Raw genomic sequence first — 17,208 nt, 5'->3', positions numbered from 1 at the left:
AGCAGATGGTAGCAACAAAATACAAATATCTCAGGAGTTGAGGTTGCCTACTTTTTGAGCAACCCCTACTTCTGTGTCTTTTAACAGCAGCTGGATTCTTCTTTCTCTATGCTGTGAGAATCTTGAGCTGCTAATTTCTGCATCTCATGCTACTGTTAAAAGTGAGATAAAATGGCATGGCGCTTCCTCTCTGTCCCTCCTGCATCAGATGACAAACCAACATAGGGCTCAGTTCTAGGACAGGAATAATAAGGTATCAATAGCTACAAGCCATGGTGGCTAATTGTTATGGGATTGGAGGATCAGTCTGGGTTATATCTGTGGGTCCCTTCCAGACTTATGATTCTGCATCAATGAAGTTTTGAATCTAGTAAAGGGGTCACTGAATGGGTCAGAACAGTTCCTTAGCTGTCTGGTTAAATGCTACCATGTACATGTGCAAAGAGGCTGCCCAGTAGTCATAGAGACAAATGGAGGTAGCCCTCCTCACCTCCCAATTTGTTGGAAACAACATCACCTTGTTAAGGTAGAAAAACAATAGAGTTTGTGTCTGCATTTTGGAAGCTGGAGATAGAGAGGTTTTCCTGGCTCTGTGCTGGACCCAAAGCTATGGCTTGGTGATCTCCCTGGGAACCTAACGGGGAGGCAAGATTTGTTGAGTGCTAATACTATGAGCCATTCCATCTTATATTCTAAAAACACTACCATCTCAGTTGACTGTCATTCCAAGAAAACCAAACCTCTGAGGCCCTGCATAACATAAAGCTTGGAGCACTTTCTCTACAATGAAAGGCTAAAAGATTTCTTCTTCTATTGTTTTAGGATATAAACAAGGCAACAAAAGAGGGGCATACATGATAGTGGTTTTTAGAATTAGGCATGCTTTGGAGAAAGTTGACAGCTGTTTTTCTCTTTCTTTCATAACATGAAAACTTAATGTAGCCATCCAATGAAACACAACAATGAAAATTATTTGCTGCTGCAAGATATGGTGATGACCATCCACTTGGGTGGCTTTAGAAGGGGACTAGGCAAATTCATGGGATGCGGGTGGCGCTGTGGTATAAACCACTGAGCCTTGGGCTTGCTGATCAGAAGGTTGGCGGTTCGAATCCCCGCAACAGGGTGAGCTCCCAACAGTCCCAGCTCCTGCCAACCTAGCAGTTCGAGCAAGTAGATAAATAGGTTTCCGTGCGCTGCTCTGGTTTCGCCAGAAGCGGCTTAATCATGCTGGCCACATGACCCGGAAAAACTTCAGACAAACACCTTCTCCCTCGGCTAGTAAAGCGAGATGAGTGCCGCAACCCCAGAGTCGTTCGTGACTGGACTTAACTGTCAGGGGTCCTTTACCTTTACCTTTAGGCAAATTCATGGAGCAGAGATGTATTAGCCTATTTGTCATGATGACAAGTTGGAACTGCAACATGTGTGTGCTTTGTTTACTGTTCTCCTCTCACTCCAATAATGATAATAATAATGATAATACTATTTTATTTGTATTCTGCCCTTCCCGGCTAAAGCCGGGCTCAGAGTGGCTAACAACAGATATTCTGTTCCCTACCTCAATCAGCCAGCGATCTGTAGCTCAACCCTCACTGGGTGGTTTTTTTGCTCCTACCATTATGTCCCGTCCCCTGTCCCCCGATATTTTTTAATCTCTTCCTTTACCTATAGACTTGAAGTAACCAATGTGTAGAGTGCTGGACTTGGATCATGGGGAACTGAAATCTATTTCTAGTTTAGCAATGGGCATTCTTGAGTGTTACTATACATCTAAATTCTCCATCTGTAAAATGGAAAGAATCTCATACTTTGCATTTCCACTGTTTGTAATTTGAATATATTGGCTATAATGTCCATATATTTAAAAGGATGCTCTTCCATGTTCTACCTACCATGAACAATATTTCACTTGTACAAAAACAGCAAAGAGAAACTTAAATATACATTTGGTGCCATGTATGAAAAGCCATTTTGGGCATGACCAGAGGGATGCTTTCCTGTGGAGATGGTTCCAAACTCAAATGCAGAACTGGAATCTGGCACATTGTTTTGAGGGCTGATCTTGCTTCATGCCCTTAATACATAGCTGCCAAGTTTTCCCCTTTCTCGCGAGGAAGCCTATTCAGCATAAGGGAAAATCCCTTTAAAAAAGGGATAACTTGGCAGCTATGCCTTAACAATACCTCATGTTGAGCTGATACTGGTGCATAATAGGAGTGTGTGTGTGTGTGTGTGTGTGTGTGTGAAATGAACACTTATAGACCTGTGAAACATTTGATGCAGAAAGCATTCTTTGGCTGAGTGGGTGATAAATTGAAATAATTTATAAAATTATTACTGGTTTTAAAAACAAAAAGGAAAATCAATACATCCTTATAAATATAAATAACCACAACATTATAGTGAAAGGCTGGATGACAAGTGAATGTCGTCCAGTTCAGAACTGGCCCCCTGGCATAGGAGCCCCCCTCCCAAATATTTTTAAGTCTCCAGCATCATACGGTTCTGGTACGCCCCAAGCAGAGAAATTGGCATGCCTGTTAGCCATCTCTTGATTCTCTTATTACTGCTTCGGGTGTTTCTCCTATATTTTTTTTAAAAAAATTCATTTCGCCATGGTGCGTCCTTTGCAAAAGCAAGGAAGCAAGCAAAAGCCCAGGTAGCAGGCAATGCATAAGCCACAGAGACTTCTCCTTTAAAAGAACTTGACAATTTTTGGAACGCGTGAGATCCGTCTTCAACACCCACTGGCTGCTGTCCCTGCGTGAAATGCTCCTTCTTTTCCAAAGAGGCGGGTCCCTCGATGCGAACCTTCGGAACAGAGGGAGTCTCCTCCCTGCACAGTGTAAATGGAGCATGACATCTTCAGCTCTTTCAGGGCTGCAAGGAGTTAAAGCAGACAGTTTCCAAGTGCGGTAGTGTCTCTCGTTCTCTTTCCTTGCCTCCTCCCCACCCTGTTTCTCTCCCCCCTATTTTCCCCTAGTTTTGGCAGGGGATTAAAGTAGCTCCCCCCTGTGGCAGCAGTGACCCAGAAATGAGTTTGATTCACAGAGTCCTTCCTCCATAACAAGTAAAAACGTCAGTCAGAGCGAGTCTCTCTCTCTTCCCCTGTATATGTGTGTGCGTGTGTGTCTGAAGGGAGCCACAATCTGCTCCCACTCTCCAGTGCTTGTCTGAACTCATGAGGCAGCACAGACCCCTCCGTGCAGAGCAACTCCAACCTCACTGGCAACCATCGCAGCAGCAACAGCAGCAGGTAACTGTGCCCAGGCAGCGCCTTACGCTCGCCTCCTCTCCGCCCGTCGCCGCAGAACGAGCCGCCTTGCACAGCCATATTTGATGTGTGGTGGGGTTTCTTTTTTCTTTTTTGGTTGCTTAGCTTTGGAGTTCTCCAGAAGCAGCTAGAGAGCAATTTAATGCCGAAGGTCGCTGCCTAGTGGAAATAATATAGTACGTCATTAATATGGCGCCAAAAGATTTGCTTCTTGATAGGGAGCAAAAAGGGGAGGCAGTTGAGTTGCAGCTTCACTATCCCATAAGCAACTTGTACATTGCTGGGGAGGAACCGGGTGGGGGCGAGGGGAGGAGGGAAAATCGGCGATTATTTTGGGAGCTTTTGAGAGCAGATCCGAAAGGGTTGCGCGCGCGGCGGGGGGGGGGGGAGGAGAGAGTTAAGGGCTGGCTGCATATTTTTTTAATGTCGCTGCAGACTTTGCTTTTAGCCAAACCGGGAGCTTTTTTAAGGTGAATGAACCCGGTTGTGGAGTTGTTGGGGTTTCCACCCCCCTCTTCGTGCCTTAAGTGTTGTTTCTTCGTGCATCCATAGACTTTTGGTTTAGTTTTCTTTGTCGGTGAGGTGGAAGGCAGGCTACCCTAAAGCGCATCCATGCTGGCTGATAGATCAGCCCTACTCGGAAAGTGAAAAGCATTGTAAGAACTTGGGAGACAGATGGCAGCGGCAGAGCGCAGGTCCTTTTTAGATAGATCTCTCGGAAGGGGGGGAGGGGTAGCCAGGGAACCAGGATCTGTCGCCGTGTCACCCACATGTTCAAAATACCCATTGCATTAATTCAAGGGCAGGGAGTATACAGAGGGCAAAAACACAGTTTACCAAATAAATGCATCCTCCCTCCACAGATCGGATTGTGGTTTTCCTTTCCACGGAAAGCTTATAACGGTTGGGAGGACATAAAGCTTAATTTTGCAGTATTGATGCTTAACTTGGTGCAGCAGGGGCATTGTGTAGACCCGAAGATGAGCATTTTATTTTTATTTTTTGCGGTGGCGGAAGCACCTCGAACCATATTTTTTATTTTATTTTATTGGTTAAAACAACAATCCGAAGCGTGCTGTCTTTTATCTACTATCGCGGGAGCAAGTTGTAAGACCCCAAAAGTGCACGTGTTAGGAAGTGTGAGCTTATGGATATCAGGGAAACAAGGGGTGTGTGGTGTGTGCAGTAGTGGCGGGGCTTGTTGTTAGACTGCTGTTCTGCTGGGTGGCAGCAGATTCTCTCGGTGCTCAACGCTGCTGCTGCTGGCGTGGATGATTAATGCGGGGAAAGGATGGAATGTGGAATGTTGCCCTGGGATTCGAATCCTCGTAGAACAGCCTCATTTGCTACATGCGCCTGCTCCCCCTTAAGGAGGCGGGCCTTTTTCGCTGGGCTGTGCGTGGAGACGGAGGAGCCCAGGCGGACAGGCAGGTGCACGGCGTCAGCAAAAGCCTCAACTTACCCATTCTTTTAGTGACATCTCACCCAATCCTCCCCCTTTGCAGCGGGGAGCTTAAATACATGTATGGTTGCTGTGCAGCCGCAAACGCTGGCAGGTGGTGGGTGCGAACTTTTCAAAACACTCTGCAATCGAGGGGTCAGACTGCCCTCAATTCCCCTCTGCATCAATAATCGCACAGAAATGGAGCAGGCTGGTGAGGCTCGGGGGCCGTTGGGCTTCTCAGAGGCTGTCTCGGGTGCGCGTTGGCGCCTTAATCTCTCCCTCCGCTCCGGACAAAACCTGGTAGCAGTCTTGGTGGTTATGTAAGAATGCATTCGAGAAACGTCACAAGGTGTACTCGGGAAATACGGGCGCGTAGCTGCTAAATACACGGCAGATAGGTTAAATGTGGGTTATTGAACAACGCCGATAAGACTAACAGGAAAATGTAAGGAGTGTGTACATGGTGCCTACACTGGCGGAAGTATGGATCGGCTCTGGGAATGTGGAGAGCCATTCCCCTCTCCGCGTCAAAGCAAATAAAATGGGTGTAGGTGGTGGTGTTTTCAAATAACCGCATCATTGCCACCTAACAGCCCGTCGTCCGTTCCCAACCTCCAGCAGGAGGAAGGGAGGGGAATGCAGCTGATGCGATCGTGGCCCCTTGCTGAAATTAGACAAAGCCGCCACAGTGCTCTTCTGCTCGCCCATCTCCTTAGGCTTGTTATATATATATATATATATTTGTGTGCGCGGGGGTGTTACTTCCCATCTTCAATCTTTCCAAGCTGCTCAAATCGTTGGAGGGTTTTCGCCTCGACCCCCGCCCTTTCCTCCAATGCACCCTTTGTGGTGGGGATTGGTATTGTGTCTTTCCCTCCCCTTCTCTCCAGCGGGTGGGGGCCAGAGGGCGTTTGTTTGTTTGCAACCGCCTGCTGGATGGTTTCCTGTGACAAGAGGTGATACAGTTTCCAGAACTGTCGAGGAGTGGGAGGAGAGAGGGAGGGGAGAGGCAGGCAGGCAGGCAGCTCCTCCAAGGCGGCTCTATGCTCGATTCACTCAACCTCCCCTCCCTCCTTCCCCAGACATTACAACATGGAGATCAGGGGGGAGGGAAATCAGGCAACCGGGAGGGTTGCGTGGCCGCTTTGAGCGCGACGAGAGGTGGATTTGGGAGGGAGAGCGAGAGAGCTGCGCCGGGAGCACCAAGTTTGATTTGCAGCCGGGGTTGAGCGGATTGGTGCAGCCGGGAGGAGAGGGCGGAGCGGAAGGAGCCAGGCTGGAGGATGCGACGAGGAGGGCCGGTCAGTTGCAAGTGGAGAGACGAGCGGTGGGGATGTGGCTGGTGCGCAGGAAGGTTCCGCCGGTGCCTCCGCTTTTCACCCTTTCCGAGCGCCGTCCCGGTATTTCTGCCCCCGCCTCGCCGTCCGCAGTGGGACCCGCTACCAGCGGGAGCCGCGGCCCCTCCTTTGCCGGGTGGATTGCGAAGGCGGCCGGCAAAGAACTGCTGCCTTGAACGGGTTGGGGAAGCGAGTGGGCGGGTTCAGGAGACGCGGCTGTACCTTCGGAGCAGCTGTTGCCCTCAAACTGAAAACGGCAGCACTTGAAAGAATGGGATGGAAATAAAAGTGTGTGCGCGAGAGGGGGAGATACTAAGATCAAGCCTTCGTTGGGATAGTTGTCATGAGGAAAAAAAGCTTAAAAGCACAAGTTGAAAGTTCAAGCCCCTATTCTTTCCCCCACGGGGTCCTTTCTGTCCAAATCTGTGCTGGAGGTGAATCCTTGCGATAAACCAAGTGTACAAAGTTAGCTGCTCAGGATTTTATGCAAGTTTCATGGCAGAACAACAAATTGTTCTGGGAGGTCAGATGCACCAAGTTGTATTTCTGCTAAAATTAATATGCAGAACAAAGTAGAAATATGTCATATGAATCATAGGATGCATACTCTATCACGATTGACAGTCTTCACAACACTCAAAGCAAGAGAGTTTTAAGGGTGGCTCCTGCATCCCCTTTCAGAGCATGCTTATAGATGTAGTGAGGGTTCTTGCCTGTGTTTTGAGATCATAGGTGTAGGTTATCACAGATTGTTGTTGAATGCAACAGTTTGCTCTTGAGTTTGTGACCTGTGTGTTTAAATCTTTTACCACCACTGCTAATCTTGAAATACAGTGTGTAATCCCTAAGTGGCAGGTTCTGTACAATTTTTGAATCTGTTCGTCAAGATACTAAAGGACATCATCTTGACACATAATGATAAATACAACTTTGAATGAATTATATTTGTCAGTGACTGTCGTAAATAGAGACCATGGCTGCGATCTAGCTCAGAGTCATACCCACTTAAGACTTTGGTCCTGTTAATGCTTTTTGTGCGATCTAGCTCAGAGTCATACTCCATTGGTCTCTGGGGCTTATTTCTCAATAAACATATATAGAATTGCATTGCACATCCATTTGGTTAAATATTTATAAATGGACACTGCAATAGGCCTGTTACTGTAATAAAATATTGAACTGTGTTTCCCACAGCATAGCTATGATGCAGCTTTTGAAAGTGATCACTGTCTGTCTCCAGTAGCTTGAACCTTTTGAAACGGATTCTGGTAACACCTTCCTCCACACTTAAGTTGCTAAATAAATCTGATGGGTGAGAGGTAGATTAAACTAGATGTGCATTGTCTAATTTATCACTGCCAGAATACATGAGAGCTACTAAAACCAAAATAGGTTGCTTGGCCCCTTCATGGTGGCTTCAGAAGCTACAGAGATACAGAATAATGCTGAACTAATTTTAAACAAAATAATATTCTGCATTGGTGCAAAGTTAGCAGAAAAATCTACTGAAGTCAGTTGTGCGTAACAGAAAGGCACCTGTGTATCAATTACTCTGTGACTTTAGGTGTTTCATTTACCGTAAATGTAGCCCAAGATTAGATGGTACACTTCTTTACCAATATGCAAAATAATATTTGAAATGATCTCTTGCTTAGATGTTCTAATTAGGTCTTGATACAGCCAGTATCATATCCGTTCATGGGCTATTTTGGAGAAAACTAATTCTTCAGTCTGTCTTTAGGGTGTACATTTGCATTCTCCCTGTGCTGTCTCTGTAGTGGTTCTGTGCAGTTTATTATAGTTGCACCCGTTAACACTGTTATAGTTAATGATCTGTCAGAGCTGGAATTATAAATCCTGTTTACCCAGGGGTTTATGGAAGTCATTAAAAGTACTCTGGAAGGAAAAACAGGTTATAAAAGCTTTGACCTGGGGATGCACATTTAATGTCCATATAAAAATCTGTTTCTCTTCAGCCATTAAAATAATAATTGTAGCCACTTTGAAACTACATTTTCTCCACATGCTGCTGTTCAACCTATATCAAGCTTTGTAAATATATATATATATATATAAAGACTTCCTAAATATTGATATCCCTAGAAAGTAAAAAATGGAATATATCTTATTTTGTTGTGTTTAATTTTACACAGCAATACCTACATTGCTGTCTAGTGGAAAATAGGTAACCCCCTATAAAATGAGGGAATGGGACAATGTCTAAAATGTTACTGCAAGATTAACTGAATCTTACAATATGAACATGGTGCGTTATTGAATCTATGTTGATGTTATTGTTTATATAGATACATCATTGCACCTCCATAGTAACACCTACAGTAATTTAATTCACTTTCTCAACTGTCTTTTTACACTGAAGTGGTTAGGGTTGCTTTTCCCTACTTTCCTCCTAAAATCTTCTAAAGTGTAGCTGTGTTCAGATGATCATATCTCAACCCCTTTGCAGCATGAGCAACCAAACAAGGAAGTCTTATAAATTGAAACAGGTTCTCGTGTCACCTAAACCAGGAAAAACAACTTTGGAACAAACCAGGCTATTAACCTGTGGGTTGAAGCTGTTTTCAAAGGCTGGCTTGTTCCAAAGTTGGCAACCATGATTTCTTAATTTGTATTTGAACTAGAGCAGGCATCCCCAAACTGCGGCCCTCCAGATGTTTTTGCCTACAACTCCCATGATCCCTAGCTAACAGGACCAGTGGTCAGGGATGATGGGGATTGTAGTCCAAAACATCTGGAGGGCTGAAGTTTGGGGATGACTGAACTAGAGGCTTCCTGGTTTAACCATGGCTTCTGTAAAGGTGGCGTGCACAGGGAAAATACTTCTTAAGCTGAGATATGATCATCCAGACCAACTCAGAAGCTATGTAATAACCCATAGCAAGTTGTCATTTTCAAGAGAAGTTAATTAGCAACCAAGCGATATAAATATGTAATGTTAATGCTCCCAATACTGACCTCTTGGGGGGGGGAATCAAAATGTGGGTTGAGCTAGTAAGTTGCATGTTACTGTCCCTAAACCTGTTGGCTTATATAGTGGTTTTTGTTTTGTTTTTAAAGCCAATTCAAGGGAGCTTTGGAATATAGCAACCAAAAATAATCAACTGTGCACTGGCTGTATTTATCTATGGAGGGCAGGCCATCTGAGCAGGGAAGGTGGGGAGGGAGTGAAAACGCTGGATGGATGTGATATGGAAATATTCAAGTTGGAAAAGGCAAATGCTCCTTCCCTTAGGCTGATTAGAGTAAAATAAAAAAAATTCCTTCAGTAGCACCTTAAAGACCAACTAAGTTTATATTTTGGTTTATATTTTGGTATGAGCTTTCGTGTGCATGCACACTTCTTCAGATACACTAGAAACAGAAGTGTCAGACCCTATATATATACAGAGGGTGGATGGCTGTTAATGGCTGCTGATGGCTGCAATTAGTCCTGGGCTGAGGTGCTAAAGAAAGCTTGATCATGCATAATGAGATAAGAATCCGATGTCTCTATTCATCCCAGGTGCTTCCATGGTTTTAAGCTTGGTAATGATTTCCAATTCAGCAACTTCTCTTTCCAGTCTGTTCCTGAAATTTCTCTGTAATAAAACAGCTGCTTTGAGATCTTGTATAGAATGTCCTGGGAGATTGAAGTGTTCTCCTACTGGTTTTTCAGTCTTATGGTTCCTGATATCAGATTTATGTCCATTTATCCTTTGGCGTAGGGTTTGGCCTGTTTGTCCAATATAGAGAGCTGAAGGGCACCGTTGGCATTTGATGGCATACACAATGTTAGAAGATGAGCAATTAAATAGTCCTGAGATGGTATGTTGGATGTTGTTGGGGCCAGTAATGATGTTGTCCGGGTGTATGTGGCAGCAAAGTTGGCATCTGGGTTTATTGCAGGCTCTGGTACCAGTGTTCATGTTAAGTCTGGTGGTTGTATTATTGTGGGTGAGGAGTTGTTTAAGATTGGGTGGCTGTCTGTAGGCAATGAAAGGTCTTCCTCCCAGAGCTTGAGAAAGGGAGCTGTCATTGTCCAGGAGAGGCTGTAGATCTCTGATGATGCGTTGTACTGTTTTAACTTGGGAGCTGTATGTGATGACTAGTGGTGTTCTGTTATTTTCTTTTTTGGGTCTGTCTTGCAGCAGGTTCTCCCTAGGTATCAGTCTGGCTCTGTTGATCTGTTGTTTAACTTGCATGATCAAGCTTTCTTTAGCACCTCAGCCCAGGACTAATTGCAGCCATCAGCAGCCATTAACAGCCATCTACAGGTTTACCACTCCCATCAGCCCATCTCCCATTCCCACCCACCCCCACCACCCTCTATATATATATAGGGTCTGACACTTCTGTTTCTAGTGTATCTGAAGAAGTGTGCATGCACACGAAAGCTCATACCAAAATATAAACTTAGTTGGTCTTTAAGGTGCTACTGAAGGAATTTTTTTATTTTGCTTCGACTCAGACCAACAAGGCTACCTACCCGCTGATTAGAGTGTTTCCCTGTGTGAGTTTTTTGTGCTAATCATTTGCTGTTTTGTAGAAATGTAGGCTGCTGCCTTACACAGATCATACTGTTTGTCTATTGAGTCTGTATTGTCTACTCTGATTGGCAGCAGCTCACCTACAATTTCATGCTGCAATTTTCTCCAGCATTTGTATCAGAGATCCTCAGGTTTTGTTAGACTACAACTCTTGCCAGCTTCAGCCAGCATGACCAGTGGTGAGGGATGATGGAAGTTGTAGTACAGCAACATACGTAGTGCAGCCGCTGGTTCTTCGTCCCAGCTTTAATAGGAGATGCCAGGGAATGAACATAGGAAGGACTAATCTGTGTGCAAAACATGTGCTCTGTCACTGAGCTAAATAGTCCCTCTGTGTTATACAAGCCTTATCATTCTTCTCTGCCTCTTCTAAGTATAGTTTGCAAATGTTGCAACATTATTAATCATAGCATTTCCTAAACAACTAGTGATTGCAGGCACAACTCCTTTAAGATAAACATGTCTCTGGGATAAGCTTCTGTTCATCTCCTCTTTGAAAATTGGCCATGCTTCTTATTTTTTTAAAACAGTGAGTTACGAAAAAGACATTTCCTTTCCCACCATGACTCTTTAGGAATTAATGCAAGACACAGTTGGAAAATGCCCATATGCAGGGGTAACTGAAACTTGATTCCAGAGCCTAGGGATTTCAACTATTTTTCTGTGCTAAGGTGTCAGCAATTTTTTGAAAGTTCAAATACACAGCATAGACTGGCTCATTCTTACCTGAGTTCTAGTTTTGCTTTGCAAAATTCATGCTGACTCTTTAAGTGATAAAGATAAAATGTTTAGGTAGCTTGTTCTTGAGCTTGCAATTACTTGTTTCTTAAAAATATGAAACACTTCTATTTATCCATCATGTTTGGGAATCTTGGAAGCAAGTGGAACTCTCCAGAGAAAATGTTAAAACCTTTTTTTCTTAATACTCTTGATCTAATGTGGAAATCTGTGAATAGGAGCCTAGAGAATTTTAATAGCAGAGTCCTGCAATAATTTTGGAATATTCTTGTTGAATTGTTTGAATGTTTACTCAGTTGGTCTTTCTTGAACCCAAGTTTGGTCTTCTCATCATACATGATTCAGCAAAGTATTCCCAAATTCTTACAGTGCACACTATTAGTTATTTAATAATACTTTATTTATTTCTTACATTTGTATCCCATCCTTCTTCCCAAAGAAGCTGAGGGCATCTAATAAACCTATCATAAGACATCTAAAAACTATTCCAATGCAGATACAGACTTGGAAAGATATCTACTTAAAAGGCTCGTTGGAAGAGGAAGGTCTTCAGAAGGTGTTAAGGGACAATAGAGTTTGTGTCTGTCTCATATTTAATGGGAGGAAATTCCAAAGGGTAGGTGCCACAGCACTAAAGCTTCTTCCTATATTGTGTGGAACGGAATGAGCCTCCTGATAAAATTGTATCTGCAATCAGCCCTCACCTGCAGAGCGCAGTGATCAAGTGCATATATAAAGGGTAAGGCAGTCTTTAAAGTAACTGGCTCCCAAGTTGTAGAGGGCTTTATACACCAAAACTAGCACTTTGAACTTAGTTCAGTAACTTGGCACTAATGCAAAATTTAACATCTTCAAAATGCTCAGTGGGAGCTGAATTACCCATTCAGAAATCTTCCTTGTATTGCACTACTTCAGACTGCTGGCTACGCAACAAATATTTTCCAACTTAAAAATCTCTGTGTGTAGAACAAATAAACCAAGGAGTACCCTAGACTTTAACCTACTTGACATGCTAACTTTCCATAGGAAGAGAGTTTTTTAAAAGAAACATTGGGACTAGTCTTCAGTGGTTTATTCATTCCCACCTTCTTTGTGGGTGACATTCGTTTGCTTCTTCTTGTCATAAGAATTTAATATGTCTGAAACAAACAAAACTTTTTTATGTTAGGACAAACCAGCTCAAAGCAAAGCAGAGCAATTTATATTAAGAAATTCTGTCATCAAGTGGCTAGAATGCATTTCTGGCCAATGCCTTTCTACACATCTGACTTAAGCAGAAGTCATTCTGTAGATATGATATCTCAGATAAGGACATTACAGACTGTTGGAGTAATGCAGTGCTTCACTTGGTTGAAACTAAAATATTAGTGGTTACTATAGGAAACTGGCTTATACTGATTCAGACCATTGGACCATCTAGCTCAGTATGGGCTGTGCTGATTGGCAGAGGCTCTATAAGGTTGCAGGCAGGGGATCCTCTTAGCCCTACCTGGAGATGCCGGTAGTTGAACCTGGGACCTTCTGCACGCAAAGCAGGCACAGTATCCATGAGACAGTAGTTATTAGGCCTGCACTTAAGAAGCTGCCCTGCATTGAGTCAGGCTATTGGTCTCTATAGCTCTGTACTGTCCAGTGTCCTTGGTGGCTGGCAGTGAGAAGTCATTCTCAGCCCTAGCTGTGACCTTTTCCTTGTAGGGAGTGTGCTCTGCCACCAAAGAATGGGCCTTGAATATTGCAAGTTGAGAGGTGATGTTTAGGTTTTTTGTTTAATATAATCATATGTAAATTATCTTTGTGAAGGTTGGCAACCTACTAATAAGTTGTACGTGAGAACTTTTTACTGGAATTTAGATACAGTATTTACAAAACAGCTGGAGGTCAGATATGTACAGTAGCTGGCTGTTCTGTGAATGCTGGCTGCAGTATTTGTTTTTTTGTACCACCTGGTTGAAAGGGCTTAACAATCCTTTTGAAAAGGGAGCTGTTCATCAGTAGAATGTTATGCTTCCATCTTTCCCAGAAGTGGGACATAGCTACTCCCTAAATTTTTGATACAGCTTGCAATGTTTTGTCTGCCTTTATCGTTGGTTGCATCCTGTGTTTAACCATCTGTGGATGAGTAAAACAAGGCTTGTAGATTTCTGTTTTTTCACGCTTTAGGTCCATAGCATTGAGACGCATTATTTCGATTGCAAGAGACTGAAATGGCTAGCATACTTTGGACAAAATCTGCTCAGTTTTCTGCTTCTGATTAGCTGTCTAAAGTGAGGTCTTTATTCAATTTGTACAGTTCAACCTTATCTGCCTCTATAGCTTGTGCGGCATCCAAATATCTGAATATCCAGACTTTTTGGCAATAGGGATTTCTGTTTACCTGGAATTACATAGCAGCAAGCACAAGTGTAACTAAGAGTTAAAGATAATGTGACTATGATTGCTTAAAGTGATGTTTGCTCCATGAGAAATGGCCCATGGGTTCTAGTGTGGTTTCTGTCTTATGAGTCCGGCTTCTCTGTTGAGGGTTTGTAATCTAAGCATATTGCTCTTTTTAAACATCCATTACAATTAGACATACTTTCTACATTTCACTTGGCTAGATGTCCGTGTTGTAAATGCCAGTGGAGTGGCTTATTAGAAGTTGCTGTTCGTATGACATCTAATCAGTTCAGTGTCTGAGCACCAAACTAGAAGCAAATCAGCTTGGCAGCTGATTCCTGAAACTGCACCTGGAAGGCGTGCCTTGGGATTTTGCTGCTAATGGCTTGGCCAGCCCACATTGTGATTGGAACTGAAACATGGCAAACTAAGCCTCATGAGATTTGATGCATGTCCTAGAGTACTTGTCACTTTAATTCATGCTGAACATGCTTTGCTTCACTTGTTGTGTCACGTTTCCGCTTTTTTAGCTCCCTGTCACCCTCCTTTCCTGGCCTTTTAGCACTTGGATACTCACTGGCTATTTTTATGTTGTAACAGAGTCTGCATTTATTGCATAATGTAATGCTTTGGAGCATCATCTCTGCTGAAGGGACCTATTAGGATAAATAGTTTTTCACTTCTCGGGGATTATTCATGTAGTCATTTAAGTATGCTGATGTCAGCACACATTGGACAGATTTAGTGGGTTTTTGTCATTTTAACCAGCCTCATGAATGTTCCGGCACATGTCCAGGATGAGACTAGCCACAGTCTGGTTCTATTAGCTTTTCAATTATTTTTAAGAAAATGGTTAGTCATGATCTAGACATGTTTTGGAACGCTTTTAAGGCCAGGCTGCTAAGCCAACACAGGTGCTGATGTTTTCAGTCATTATCAGGGAGAGGCTGCTTAAGTACCCTTGCCAAACTCATTGGTAACCAAATAAACATTTATAAAATTTGTCTATATTCTGACTCCTTCTGAATGCTGAAAGTGTTGTTCATTGATGGGATGTTGCTACCACATGTGTTGAAAAGATCCTTAAGCAGTGTCCTAAATGTGGAAGTGAGAAACTGAGACCAAATGTTTTCTTACATTGCATGTTTTTTTCTTCTAAAATTACCCATGCTTTGGCTTTACTAATCCTTATCTGTATCACTGATGGCTATTTCAGTGAAGGACAGGAACTGGGAATTCCTGATAGCTGTCAGAATAAATACAGCAAGTGCAGCCATAAGAAATAATAAACATGTAGATGACTTCTCCACTTGCCTTGCTGCTTTGATTTTTTAACAAATCCTGAATTGCAAATCAGAACAACCTAAGGATTTGGGAGCACAGCAGCAGTACCATTACTGAGAGACGTTTCGATATCCTTTTTTCTGTGTCTCAGTGGGGTAGATTCTTGCATTGTTCTTTCTGCCATGAAATTACTTCTTGCCATGGGGAGCCACATGGGACTAAATTATGTGAAAGGCTCAACATGGATTAGGATTGTGGCCAGCATGAACATAGTGTTGATGATTTGCTCAACTTGTGTATCTATGTTCTTAATGCATTTTGAATTAGCCTCCCACAACACATCTTCACATGCACACCCCCACTCAGGAAATGTTAGCTCATTGTGAACCTAGTCTCTGTTTGGTATACTGTTCAGTTACAGTCTCTGTTTCTGTGTTGTCATAGGAGCTTAGTGATTGGCTAGTGTGGGAACATTTCTATGCATACTGCTTGCTCAATTGAGGGATGCAGTGACCTTTGTAATTAGTCTTGCTGTTTTGATGCCTCCTACGGTTGTAAAACCTTTTCATAAATGTGTTGTACAATATAAATATTTGCTAAATAGGGACAAAGTATATGCTCCGTTGCAGTTGCTTTAAATTTGCTAATATCAAAGCCATAAAAAAGATCTTACATCTTCTTGGGGTGAGCTTGGCTTGAGGATTCCATCAACATTGGTGGCCCAGGACATTCTACTTCCTGAGGCAAAGGACAGTATGGTGCCCCATTCCTATTCCATGCCCAGAAATCAGCTGGGCTAGCAGTTTTATTTTTCAAAATGGTGATTGGACATTGTCTTCAACTGCTACCACTCCCCAGCATGTTGCTTAGGGCCGCTGCTGCACTCTGTCTAATTGTAGGGCTGGCTCCTGTCAACCAACTTAGATATTCTTTTTGGCTGTCCCATGGGATGCATTCTAAATTGAACATATTCAGGATGTTTGCTGCTTTTATTTATGCTACTTAATGGCACTTGCTTTCATTTGTGAGCTCTTTGATTCAGAATTTGATAACTTCTGGTTTCTGTTGCATTTCTTCACAGGCTGCCTGCTGTTACCCGGGAAGATCATGAAACGAGGTCGACTTCCCAGCAGCAGTGAGGATTCTGATGATAATGGCAGTAAGTGCTCCTTTTTGTGCTTGTATCACACCAGGTTTATGAGTTTATTTAAACACACACACACACACACACACACACAACTTTGCATATCATACTTTAAATAACAAAGGTGATTTGCATATCAGTTGGGTAGAGTGCTAATATGAAAAAGCTTTGCTAAAATCAAACAGATTTCAATAGGTGAAGTAAGGCATCCCAAGGCTTTACAGCTGATTACACAGCATGCAGTAATACATTTCTACCCCAAAACCCAAACAAATTAAAGTTCTTTTTTGGTTTAAAGCGTTGAAGTAAATGTTTGCTACATCAGTTGTAAATGTTGTCAAGTGTTCAGGTTGTAATAAGGGGATCAAAGTTTGATTTGAGGCTGCTTGTCACGCTTATGTCACCATTTTCTTATGCATATCATGAATGGGGTTCAAAATACTCCTGTTTTTCTATACACTGCTTATGTGTAAGCAGGCCCCTTAAGTTGACACCTAGGAAAAGTTGACCTATTGTGCATGTTGTTTTTGATACCCACTCCTGTGGAGTAATTTAAGCAACTGCTTCCTAAATAGTGGTTTGTGAGAGCTTTTGTGAATGGTTCATAAAGTAGACAGTGATGAGACCATGATACAAAGGGTACAGTAGCTTTTTCCAAGTAGTGGGGAAAAGAGACAATTTTGGAATACAAAATCCCTTGCAGTTTTTTATTATTTGGAGGAACAGGCCCACTCCCACACTGTGTTCAAACTGAAATGCTGCTGTTTGCCAACAAATGAGATACAAAAAGTAATATATTATTTTGAACATTTGCATTGCCATATTTGCAAAACAAGTGTAGATTGGAAGCCTGTGAGTAGGAGCTTGCTTCTTTTTATCTCTGTTCAACAGCTGTGGTCTTAAAAACACATATCTCTTTAATACTTCAACATGTAATATTTGGAAGCGCCCACTTTTTCAACTTTAAAAATGTACTTTGTGTGTAAACATTACAGTCATGTTTGACAATTTAAGGTAGCTTTTCATAACTGTAGGTTTTGGGTTTAACTATTGCATGCTCT

General features: G+C 42.8%; 1 protein-coding gene across 7 annotated transcripts in view; it reads left to right on the top strand.

Annotated features, from left to right (window-relative positions):
• The first annotated feature begins 2,889 nt into the window (after positions 1 to 2,889).
• The window catches only part of JADE1 (jade family PHD finger 1), a 58,914-nt gene continuing 44,595 nt past the window's right edge, over positions 2,890 to 17,208 (top strand). Inside the window, exons 1-2 of one of the 7 annotated variants that reach the window (XM_035114057.3) lie at positions 2,890 to 3,259; positions 16,085 to 16,162. In XM_035114057.3, coding sequence (XP_034969948.3) covers positions 16,111 to 16,162 — 52 coding nt within the window. In that variant the 5' untranslated portion in view covers positions 2,890 to 3,259; positions 16,085 to 16,110. Of the gene's footprint in view, positions 3,260 to 5,532; positions 6,122 to 6,283; positions 6,493 to 16,084; positions 16,163 to 17,208 lie in introns of those variants that run through there. The other 6 variants (XM_088660315.1, XM_088660316.1, XM_035114055.3 and 3 more) reach the window with 6 other exon arrangements.

The sequence above is a fragment of the Zootoca vivipara genome, chromosome Z1, assembly GCF_965207765.1.
Source record: "Zootoca vivipara chromosome Z1, rZooViv2.hap1.1, whole genome shotgun sequence".
Classification (NCBI taxonomy): Eukaryota; Metazoa; Chordata; class Lepidosauria; order Squamata; family Lacertidae; genus Zootoca; species Zootoca vivipara.
The sequence above is the reverse complement of the archived record's forward strand: the minus strand, read 5'-3'. Positions and strand labels throughout refer to the sequence as shown.